This window comes from Schistocerca americana, chromosome 9 (assembly GCF_021461395.2).
Source record: "Schistocerca americana isolate TAMUIC-IGC-003095 chromosome 9, iqSchAmer2.1, whole genome shotgun sequence".
Taxonomy (NCBI): domain Eukaryota; kingdom Metazoa; phylum Arthropoda; class Insecta; order Orthoptera; family Acrididae; genus Schistocerca; species Schistocerca americana.
In genome coordinates, this window is record NC_060127.1 from 54,679,177 (window position 1) to 54,692,127 (window position 12,951).

A 12,951-nucleotide genomic window follows, 5' to 3' on the forward strand; every position below is an offset into this window, starting at 1 on the left:
TTATACAGAGAACATACATTTTGATCAAACACAATAAATGACATAAATATAATAGGCAACTTTCATTTTGTAAGTCATGACTGCTAATGTTGTACGTAAAAATAATTGTGTTCAAAGCTGCATCCCTGTCTCGCCAGTCTGCGTTTTACTTTCGAAAATTTCATATTACAAAATGTTTACTGAGAGCAAAATTCCTGGGATGATCAGTAAGATGTTCTAGATATTTTTACGAGTGAAAAAAGTTTAGTGCTGTAGGAGCATTATATTTTGTGTGATGTGACTCATTAATTACTGCTGGAATTCCAAGGTGCTGTTCTGTGGTACATTCCTGTTGTGTATTCTTATGTGTGTGCCACAGTCAAGCTTAAATGAAAATGCCGTTTGTTTTTCTCTACATCTTTGCTAATGGGGTAAAATATTTATTAAATGCCAGTGATTTTTCATTTTTTTTTTTTTTTACTTTTAACTGGGTCACATCTTGTTAAAGTCATAAAATGCTTGTAATCAAAGTTTTCAATTTTTCAGTTTCGGAATGTTCTTTGCCGCAAGTATGACTCATTCTTAATCATGGCTCTCAAGTCAGTAAATTACTTTCAACATACTGACATTCCCCCCCACGAACCATGGACCTTGCCACTGGTGGGGAGGCTTATGTGCCTCAGCAATACGGATGGCCGTACCATAGGTACAACTACAATGGAGGGTATCTGGGGACAGACAAACGTGTGGTTCCTGAAGAGGGGGAGCAGCCTTTTCGGTAGTTGCAGGGGCAACAGTCTGGATGGTTGACTGATCTGGCCTTGTAACACTAACCAGAACAGTCTTGCTGTGCTGGTACTGCGAACAGCTGAAAGCAAGGGGAAACTACAGCCGTAATTTCTCCCGAGGGCATGCAGCTTTACTGTATGATTCAATGATGATGGCGTCCTCTTGGGTAAAATATTCTGGAGGTAAAATAATCCCCCATTCGGATCTCCGGGTGGGGACTACTCAAGAGGACGTCGTTAGCAGGAGAAAGAAAACTGGCGTTCTACGGATCGGAGCGTGGAATGTCAGATCCCTTAATCAGGCAGGTAGGTTAGAAAATTTAAAAAGGGAAATGAATATGTTAAAGCTAAATGTAGTGGGAATTAGTGAAGTTCGATGGCAGGAGGAACAAGACTTCTGGTCAAGTGAATCCAGGGTTGTAAATACAAAATCAAATAGGGCTAATGCAGGAGCAGGTTTAATAATAAATAAAAAACTAGGAGCGTGGATAAGCTGCTACGAACAGCATAGTGAAGGCATTCTTGTAGCCAAGATAGTCACGAAGCCTAGGCCTACTACAGTAGTATAAGTTTATGTGCCAGCTAACTCTGCAGATGACGAAGAAATGTATGATGAAATAAAAGAAATTATTCAGATAGTGAAGGGAGACGAAAATTTAACACTCATGGGTGACTGGAATTCGGTAGTAGGAAAAGGGAGAGAAGGAAACTTAGTAAGTGAATATGGATTGGGGGTAAGAAATGAAAGAGGAAGCCTTCTGGTAGAATTTTGCACAGAGCACAATTTAATCATAGCTAACACTTGGTTCAAGAATCATAAAAGAAGGTTCTATACATTGAAGAAGCCTTGAGATACTGACAGGTTTGAGACAGATTATATAATGGTAAGACAGAGATTTAGTAACCAAGTTTTAAATTGTAAGACATTTCCAGGGGCAGATGTGGACACTGACCACAATCTATAGGTTATGAACTGTAGATTAAAAATGAAAAATCTGGTAAAAGGTGTGAATTTAAGGAGATGGGACCTGGATAAACTGAAAGAACCGGAGGTTGTAGAGTGTTTCAGGGAGAGCATTAGGGAACGATTGACAGGAATGGGGGAAAGAAATACAGTAGAAGAAGAATGGGTAGCTTTGAGGGGTGAAGTAGTGAAGGCAGCAGAGGATCAAGTAGGTTAAAAGATGAGGGCTAGTAGAAATCCTTGGGTAACGGAAGATATATTGAATTTAATTGATGAAAGGAGAAAATATAAAATGCAGTAAATGAAGCAGGCAAAAAGGAATACAAACGTCTCAAGAATGAGATCGACAGGAAGTGCAAACTGGCTAAGCATGGATGGCTAGAGGACAAATGTAAGGATGTAGAGGCTTATCTCACTAAGGGTAAGATAGATACTGCCTACAGGAAAATTAAAGAGCCCTTTGGAGAAAAGAGAACCACTTGTATGAAAATCAAGAGCTCAGAAGGAAACCCAGTTCTAAGCAAAGAAGGGAAAGCAGAAAGGTGGAAGGAATATATAGAGGGCCTATACAAGGGTGACGTACTTGAGGACAATATTATGGAAATGGAGGAGGATGTAGATGAAGATGAAATGGGAGATATGATACTGCGTGAAGAATTTGACAGAGCACTAAAAGACCTGAGTCGAAACAAGGCCCTGGGAGTAGACAACATTCCATTGGAACTACTGATGGCCTTGGGAGAGCCAGTCCTTACAAAACTCTACCATCTGGTGAGCAAGATGTGTGAGACAGGCGAAATACCCTCATACTTCAAGAAGAATATAATAATTCCAATCCGAAAGAAAGTAGGTGCTGACATATCTGAAAATTACTGAACTATCAGTTTAATAAATCGCGGCTGCAAAATACTGACGCGAATTCTTTACAGACGAATGGAAAAACTAGTAGAAGTTTGGATTCCGTAGAAATATCGGAACACGTGAGGCAATACTGCCCCTTCACCTTACCTTAGGAGATAGATTAAGGAAAGGCAAACCTACGTTTCTAGCTTTGGTGACTTAGAGAAAGCTTTTGACAATGTTGACTGGAATACTCTCTTTCAAATTCTGAAGGTGGCACGGGTAAAATACAGGGAGCGAAAGGCTATGTACAATTTGTACAGAAACCAGGTGGCAGTTATAAGAGTCGAGGGACATGAAAGGGGAGCAGTGGTTGGGAAGGGAGTGAGATGGGGCTGTGTTATTCAATCTGTATATTGAGCAAGCAGTAAAGGAAACAAAAGAAAAATTTGGAGTAGGTATTAAAATCCATGGAGAAGAAATAAAAACTTTGAGGTTCGCCGATGACATTGTAATTCAGAGACAGCAAAGAACTTGGAAGAGCAGTTGAACGGAATGGATAGTGTCTTGAAAGGAGGATATAAGATGAACATCAACAAAAGAAAACGAGGATGATGGAATGTAGTCGAATTAAGTCGGATGATGCTGAAGGAATTAGATTAGGAAATGAGACACTTAAATTAGTAAAGGAGTTTTGCTATTTGGGGAGCAAAATAACTGATGATGGTCGAAGTAGAGAGGATATAAAATGCAGACTGGCAATGGTAAGGAAAGCGTTTTGAAGAAGAAAAATTTGTTAACATCAAGTATAGATTTAAATGTAAGGAAGTCGTTTCTGAAAGTATTTGTATGGGGTGTAGCTGTGTATGGAAGTGAAACGTGGACAATAAATAGTTTGGACAAGACGAGAATAGAAGCTTTCGAAATGTGGTGCTACGGAAGAATGCTGAAGATTAGATGGGTAGGTCACATAACTAATGAAGAGGTACTGAATAGAATTGGGGAGAAGAGAAGTTCGTGGCACAACTTGACTAGAAGAAGGGATCGGTTGGTAGGACATGTTCTGAGTCATCAAGGGATCACCAATTTAGTATTGGAGGGGAGCGCGGAGGGTAAAAATCGTAGAGGGAGACCAAGAGATGAATACACTAAGCAGATTGAGAAGGATGTAGGTTGCAGTAGTTACTGGGAGATGAAGAAGCTTGCACAGGATAGAGTAGCATGGAGAGCTGCATCAAACCAGTCTCTGGACTGATGACCACAACAACAACATATTGACATTAGGACAGTAGAAGAAAGTTCCTTGTACTTATCGACTAAATGGTTAGCGACAGAAGACGAGTCTACCATGAAATTGAATTTCCGTTATTATTGTGCTCTAATGGTAAGTATAACTGCGCAAGGTCTGTTCAATGTCTTATGTGTGAGTGCATTTTTGTATAAGAAAATAATTGCCTAAGTTGACTGTATGAAAATGTTTGTAAACATAACTGTAACCTTTCCGTATCCACAAACCTTTGCTGGTATGCCGCCAATCCTGTTCAGTTTTTGACTGCGAGAGAAACTGTTCTAACAAAGTCACCTAAATGCCATGAATAGGTACTGAAAATGAAAAAAATGTAAGAATGACCAAGATCATTGCAATTGCAATTTCTTTTACTGTGTGTAAGCTTTTGTTCCATAAAGTCTTACATGACTGTCCGTATGCTGCATCAAAGCTTCGTGTATCTTTATATGTGAAGAACAAACTAGTGAAGAGTTATCTGAGTTTCGGCATATCTTACTCGAAATGACAGCTGTTTTTTGTTCATGTTCTTCACAGGTTGGGACAGCCAGATGTTCAATTTCTTGTTCTCCATTAGCTGCAATGATACATTGTTTTCCTTGAATTTTTTTTTTTTTACTTTGTCATTGCGCAAATGTGTTTCACTGATTAATTCTTCAGAACTTAGTGTCAAAGTTTCCACTTGTTCACTACTTTCTTTTACTGTTGTGTTTATATGTTTGTTCTGTTCTTTTATCTGTGTAACTATTTCACTCAGAACTACAGTGTTGATTTTAGCTGACAATTTGTCCTTGTCATTACGCTGATTTACAGAACTGTTTATTGGCTGATTATCATTTTTAATTTCTTCCATTACTGATAAATTTTGTATTTTCAATGTCATTTCCTTCTGTGATTTTTCTGTTCTCTTCCTATGATTTTTTTTTATTTCTTCCCTAAGTGGTTTATGATTTTTTTCTCAGCTTGTGTTTCTCTAAGCATGTGATGAACAGATTCTAGAAAATTTGCGGTTTGTGCAGTGTGTTTCTATATAGTAGTTCAGTTAAGATGATGTGTGTTGTGTTCATTCAAAAAATATTGACACAAAACCTGATTCTGATGTGTCTTTACCAGTTGTTGTAAAATTTCACATGACAGTGGTGACTTCTGTAAGCTTTCGTTGGACTCTGGGAATGCCTTAGCATTTCTCGTGGACAAATTTTGATAAGTTGACAATGTGTCTTTGTAGCTACAGTACAAGAAACAAAACTGCAAACGAGGAAATATCTAAAAAAAAAAAAAAAAAAAAAAAAAAAAAAAGCAAGCAGATGGCGTTTCCTTATGTGAGTAAAAATCTTAAGAATTAACATGAACATCTTCTGTAATGAAGCGCTTTTAGATGGAGAAAGCAAGCCAAATGGTATATCGTATGTGTTTCATTTAGATAACTGATGTTATTTTATTTCAATAAAATGAAACACATGTGGTGACAGAAATATGGATTTCCTTGGAGTTGCAAGACAGATGTATAATACCTTCACTGATTTGAGATATAACCTCAGGCCTCTTGAAAGAAGTGTATAAGGCTGGCAAGAATTGTGTAAACCAACATTGTAGATGTTTGCCAATCAAATGTTCGTTCTACTATGATCATTATTGTCGGTTATTACCCGCTGTTTTATATCTGTTAATTTACAGGTATTGTGTAATTTCTCTTTCGACAAATATATGAGTTCATAACCTAAGAACCGCCAGTGGCTGAAACAATTTTCTTCTTCTTCTTGTCGATGCTTCTTAACATATAAACTACTTTTGAAGTGCCATAATGTGAATAAAACGCCACGCTGTACAATGTACTTGGGGATGAGACAGTCCCAATCTCTGAGTGTGTCCTGCTGAGGAGCAGCACAATGTTGGGTCCATGGAAAAACCATGAAAATTCACTGGATTATGGCACATACAAACAGACTTGGCCTGTGGGAAGATGGGTGAGACTAGATCCGATGGGCAGGGCCTACACATTAGTGAGAACCGAATGGCTTCAGACTGGCAGGCCGAACCCATTACAGATAACTGCAGGAACAGCCTCCAGTTTTGGCCCGTCATGGAAATCCAATAGTGCCACCAGCTATTGGCGAGCCACAGACACCATGTTGATGAAATGAGACCATGGTGATTAATCCATGCAACAGATAAGTTGTTCAAATACTCTGAGAATCAATAATACTGATAGGTAGGAACTCACCATAAAGACGGTGCCAAGCTGCAGACAGCCACATAGAAAAGAATCACACTGTCAAGACTAAATTTTCAGCCACATATTTTGTCAGAAAACAAGAGCACACACACATTCACACAATAATTCAGACAGCTCATGCATACATGACTGCAGTCTCCGGCCGTGCCGTCTTGTCTCTGAGACTCAGACCCAAACAAACCCTTCTCATATCTCCCTGCCTGTCGTTGGCACTGCTAGGCTAGCGGCAAGAAATGGTGGCAGCACTGACTGCAAGCTGAGAGGAGTTGTAGGATGGGGAGAAGTAATAGTAATTCAAATTTCCCTAATATTTTCCGACGTGTTTGAAATTCCCTGATATTCCCTGTTTTCCAGAACCTGTAGCAACACTATCTTTACTACTAATCTGAACATCCGCAAAACGTTGGTACTAGTTTGCTAAAATACATCTAATCAATCGCAAACTACATGCATAAACAAACTTCTCTGTTACTGCACTGCCTGACACTCCTATAAGGACCCCAAATACGAACACTCAGTCACAGGCTCAAGCAGTCACACACCAACAAGGCATACTAAACACAAAGAAAGTAGATTTACAATAGTAATAATTAACTGGGTAGGTGATGGACTATATGTTAAATTGCTAATCAGTCTGCTTTTAAGTCAAACTGGCATGATGAAATAATAAAGACTTCTGCCTCAAAAGCGCTCAATCTACGAGAATGAGGTATGTGTCTTCGAATAAAAATGATCAATAATATGAATCTAATGGGTTATGGATATATTGAAATTTCATACCATTCAATTTCAAGGAAGTTATGGTAAATGTTTTTGTACTGCAAAATTATAATACCGGTAACTTTTATGATTTCATTTTATATACACTCCTGGAAATGGAAAAAAGAACACATTGACACCGGTGTGTCAGACCCACCATACTTGCTCCGGACACTGCGAGAGGGCTGTACAAGCAATGATCACACGCACGGCACAGAGGACACACCAGGAACCGCGGTGTTGGCCGTCGAATGGCGCTAGCTGCGCAGCATTTGTGCACCGCCGCCGTCAGTGTCAGCCAGTTTGCCGTGGCATACGGAGCTCCATCGCAGTCTTTAACACTGGTAGCATGCCGCGACAGCGTGGACGTGAACCGTATGTGCAGTTGACGGACTTTGAGCGAGGGCGTATAGTGGGTATGCGGGAGGCCGGCTGGACGTACCGCCGAATTGCTCAACACGTGGGGCGTGAGGTCTCCACAGTACATCGATGTTGTCGCCAGTGGTCGGCGGAAGGTGCACGTGCCCGTCGACCTGGGACCGGACCGCAGCGACGCACGGATGCACGCCAAGACCGTAGGATCCTACGCAGTGCCGTAGGGGACCGCACCGCCACTTCCCAGCAAATTAGGGACACTGTTGCTCCTGGGGTATCGGCGAGGACCATTCGCAACCGTCTCCATGAAGCTGGGCTACGGTCTCGTACACCGTTAGGCCGTCTTCCGCTCACGCCCCAACATCGTGCAGCCCGCCTCCAGTGGTGTCGCGACAGGCGTGAATGGAGGGACGAATGGAGACGTGTCGTCTTCAGCGATGAGAGTCGCTTCTGCCTTGGTGCCAATGATGGTCGTATGCGTGTTTGGCGCCGTGCAGGTGAGCGCCACAACCAGGACCGCATACGACCGAGGCACACAGGGCCAACACCCGGCATCATGGTGTGGGGAGCGATCTCCTACACTGGCCGTACACCACTGGTGATCGTCGAGGGGACACTGAATAGTGCACGGTACATCCAAACCGTCATCGAACCCATCGTTCTACCATTCCTAGACCGGCAAGGGAACTTGCTGTTCCAACAGGACAATGCACGTCCGCATGTATCCCGTGCCACCCAACGTGCTCTAGGAGGTGTAAGTCAACTATCCTGGCCAGCAAGATCTCCGGATCTGTCCCCCATTGAGCATGTTTGGGACTGGATGAAGCGTCGTCTCACGCGGTCTGCACGTCCAGCACGAACGCTGGTCCAACTGAGGCGCCAGGTGGAAATGGCATGGCAAGCCGTTCCACAGGACTACATCCAGCATCTCTACGATCGTCTCCATGGGAGAATAGCAGCCTGCATTGCTGCGAAAGGTGGATATACACTGTACTAGTGCCGACATTGTGCATGCTCTGTTGCCTGTGTCTATGTGCCTGTGGTTCTGTCAGTGTGATCATGTGATGTATCTGACCCCAGGAATGTGTCAATAAAGTTTCCCCTTCCTGGGACAATGAATTCACGGTGTTCTTATTTCAATTTCCAGGAGTGTATATATATAAGAGGGAAACATTCCACGTGGGAAAAATATATCTAAAAACAAAGATGATGTAACTTACCAAACGAAAGCGCTGGCATGTTGATAGACACACAAACAAACACAAACATACACACAAAATTCAGGCTTTCGCAACCCACGGTTGCTTCATCAGGAAAGAGGGAAGGAGAGGGAAAGACAAAAGGATGTGGGTTTTAGGGAGAGGGTAAGGAGTCATTCCAATCCCAGGAGCGGAAAGACTTACCTTAGGGGGGAAAAACGACAGGTACACCTGTCACAGGTTCACCTGGTCCTACTCCAAATCCATGCCACTTTCCTTGACGTTGGCCTCCATCTGTCCAATGGCCAGCTTCATACATCCGTCCACATCAAACCCACCAACAACCAACAGTACCTCCATTATGACAGCTGCCACCCATTCCACATCACACACACACACACACACACACACACACACACACACACACACACACACACACACACACACACACACACAGTCAAGCAGACATTTGTAAAGGCAAAGAGTTTGGGCAGACATGTCAGTTGATGTGGAAGTACAGAGGCAAAGATGTTGTTGAATGACGGGTGAGGTATGAGCGGCGGCAACTTGAAATTAGCTTAGGTTGAGGCCTGGTGGGTAACCTAAAACCTCTTTCCTCATTATTGTAGCCAGCTTCATCCTGACTCACAACTTCTTCACTTTCGAAGGCCAGACATACCAAGAAAGGGAACAGCCATGGGTACCAGGATGGCCCCCTCGTACGCCAACCTATTTATTGGTCGCTTAGAGGAAGCCTTCTTGGTTACCCAGGCCTGCCAACCCAAAGTTTGGTACGGATTTATTGATGACATCTTCATGATCTGGACTCACAGTGAAGAAGAACTCCAGAATTTGCTCTCCAACCTCAACTCCTTTTGCTCCATGAGATTCACCTGGTCCTACTCCAAATCCATGCCACTTTCCTTGACGTTGGCCTCCATCTGTCCAATGGCCAGCTTCATACATCCGTCCACATCAAACCCACCAACAACCAACAGTACCTCCATTATGACAGCTGCCACCCATTCCACATCAAACGGTCCCTTCCCTACAGCCTAGGTCTTCGTGGCAAACGAATCTGCTCCAGTCCGGAATCCCTGCACCATTACACCAACAACCTGAAAACAGCTTTCGCATTCTGCAACTACCCTCCCGACCTGGCGCAGAAGCAAATTACCAGAGCCACTTCCTCATCCCCTCAAACCCAGAACCTCCCACAGAAGAACCCCAAAAGTGCCTCACTTGTGACATGATTCTTTCTGGGACTGGATCAGACTCTGAATGTGGCTCTCCAGCAGGAATACGACTTCCTTAAATCCTGCCCTGAAATGAGATCCATCCTTCATGAAATCCTCCCCACTCCAACAAGAGTGTCTTTCCGCCGTCCACCTAACCTTCGTAACCTCTTGGTTCATCCCTATGAAATACCCAAACCACCTTCCCTACCCTCTGGCTCCTACCCTTGTAACTGCCCCCAGTGTAAAACCTGTCCCATGCACCCTCCCACCACCACCTACTCCAGTCCTGTAACCTGGAAGGTGTACAAGATCAAAGGCAGAGCCACATGTGAAAGCACCCATGTGACTTACCAACTGACCTGCCTACACTGTGAAGCTTTCTATGTGGGAATGACCAGCAACAAACTGTCCATTCGCATGAATGGACACAGGCAGACAGTGTTTGTTGGTAATGAGGATCACCCTGTGGCTAAACATGCCTTGGTGCACGGCCAGCACATCTTGGCACAGTGTTACACCATCCGGGTTATCTGGATACTTCCCACTAACACCAACCTGTCAGAACTCTGGAGATGGGAACTTGCCCTTCAGTATATCCTCTCTTCCCGTTACCCACCAGGCCTCAACCTCCGCTAATTTCAAGTTGCCGCCGCTCATACCTCACCTGTCATTCAACAACATCTTTGCCTCTGTACTTCTGCCTCGACTGACGTCTCTGCCCAAACTCTTTGCCTTTACAAATGTCTGCTTGTGTCTGTGTATGTGCAGATGGATGTGTGTGTGTGTGTGTGTGTGTGTGTGTGTGTGTGTGTGTGTGTGTGTGTGTGTGTGTGTGTTTCATTAATTTGCTTCTGTAAATTCATTAAGTGATGATCGCATCATTGAGTGCCATCGTAAAGAATCTCTTGTTAATGTTTTGGCTGCCATCAAACACATATTCTGAGAAGACCTACCTCTCGTTGAATACCACTGATTGTCGCAGAATATCTCTGGACTCTTCCGTCATCGCTGAGCTAAGATCATACTGTAGTAGTGACACTCCACTTCGAATTTAATACTACTGAATTCAGTGCACTGAAGGGTTCACTCTAAACAATAAATAAATGTATTGTAGAACACAAGGGATGACCCAGGATTGGTTTAGCTGATGTGTTTTTTGGAAAAACATAGATTAGTGGCAACAGTCAGCACATGCACTATTTTATGTATGAGAGGCGTTCAATAAGTAACGCAACACTTTTTTTTTTTTTTTTTTTTTTTTCCTAAAAGCAGATTGGTGTTATTCAAGATTCCAATACACATTATTCCTTGTTGTGATGGCAGATGCCTCACCCAACGACTTGCCATGCTTTCGTTCACTGGTATTCTGCAAGCACCTATGAATATCTGCAATGATGTGATTTTCTGTCAAACGAAACTCAGTGACAGCTCTGTGCTTCGAGCGCAGTTCCGTTACAGACGACATTTTGAAGGCAACATATAGTTCCACCAGCTATTGGAACTTTATGAAACTATAAGGGCTGAAGCAGTAATGTTCGACGATCCCAAAACAAATTCCGCATTTTCTTCAACTTAAATAGCCCCAGAAAAAAGTAGTCTAGCATTACTTATTCAACACCCATCGTAAAAACAGTACAAAATAGATGCAGGTCTACCACTGTGTTGCAGTTATATGTTTAAGATTCATATTTGTTTTCAGGTGCGCAGCATGCTCTTACATGGGAAGATCAGAACGACTCTTTCGCAGAAGGGGAAGAAAGTGAAGCCCAAATATGTTCATCCACAATGGTCGAGGATTCGACCTCCAGCACATGGACTTATGTGGGGAGAGAGCCACATACCTAGCTGTGCCACAGAGATCCTGTTTGGGGTCACTGCACTCCGGGTAGAGGGTAACATGGTGCTGCAGGAAGTGAGGTCTTCAACAGCCGCCAGTTGCAGTAGCCAGACACAACCGCAGCACACCTACTTGAAGTATAGCAATGAGAGTGACATCAGTTACAGTAGCCAGACACAACCGTGGCACTTGAAGTATAGTGACGAGAGTGGCATATACTCGTCACTATATCACAGTGCAGAAACTGGTGATGCCAACAATCAACGTGCGCTTACAAATTTAGAAAGAGATACGGTTGAGAGTCCATCTCAGCTGGACAGCTCTCTGGCTGCTCATGAAAGCAGATTTGGATGTGCTGGCAAAACATGGCAATGGCCCGGCATGGAAGACAGGCAACATGGACAGCGGGCAGAATTTGATTGGCAGGATGGGGATGGAGATAAGCCACTGGTCAGTGCAGTGCAGAGGGAAGGTGCCAATGTTACTGGCAATGGATTTCTTCATGTACTTGAAATATTCATTTTCATTTTAATATCAGTGCTAATCATGAATACTTTCAACTAGATTCATCATCACCTAATAGCATTTTAGCGGAATTATTAGCAATATGGACTTCAGAAGGGGATGGAAAAGTGCTGAAAATCGTTCATCATGATATGTTGTGTGATCAGTGGCTGCTGAATCTATGATCCAATCACTTGCCAGCCAGAAGGCAAATTGGGCACATAAAGTGCAGTGTATTTGTATGCATTTGTTAACTTAAAGTAATGCATCTTTTGTTGTAACTGACTTTAAATTAAATTTTGCACAGAGATAAGTGGAGTGTGTGTATATCAGTGTTATAAAATTTAAACTTTTTTCACCATAACCACACTGAAATTTGTACTTAGATAATAATTCAAACTATGCAATTGCTGCTGGTGTGTTTACCCTAGGGTTGGTTGTGTAGTCATGAAACCAAAAGCCATAATAAATAAATAAAGAAGCATTCTTTCATATGTGCTTGAGTGCTGGAAAGACTATCAGGCATATGGGAATCAGTTCTAAGCTCTTTCCGTTGTCTTCTGACAGTCTTTCGTAATTTGTTTTTCTTCATCAGAATTAAGGCATTTCTCGTGTTTGTTATTCAATTTGACAGATCCTTTGACTTGCTTATTTTGATCTCCTGTAGCTTTTGTTTCCACAGAAGTACACAATCTATTCCTGGCTAAGCTCTCCTGTTATCAACGTTTCTCATTGAGTGTTAAAGGAGCCATAAATTTGCTACAAATTGTTGTGCCCACATATTTTGTGAGTTCATCGATTCCAGTAGGGATTTGATATTGTGGTGATATGATACTACATTTTTTCTGTTTTGTGTAGTGCATGATTTTATATTTATGAGCACTTAAAGTAAGTTACCAATTTTTGCACCATGTTGAGATTCGAAATTTGAGACCCAAAAATACCTT

The 12,951-nt window shown here is 42.5% G+C and overlaps 1 protein-coding gene across 1 annotated transcript in view; it reads left to right on the forward strand.

Moving 5' to 3' along the window:
- LOC124551067 overlaps positions 1-12,498 on the forward strand; it is an 86,535-nt gene extending 74,037 nt beyond the window's left edge. Inside the window, exon 6 of the mRNA XM_047125954.1 lies at positions 11,363-12,498. Within this exon, the coding sequence (XP_046981910.1) occupies positions 11,363-12,064 (702 nt within the window). The 3' untranslated portion in view covers positions 12,065-12,498. The remainder of the gene's footprint in view (positions 1-11,362) is intronic.
- Positions 12,499-12,951: the final 453 nt, after the last annotated feature.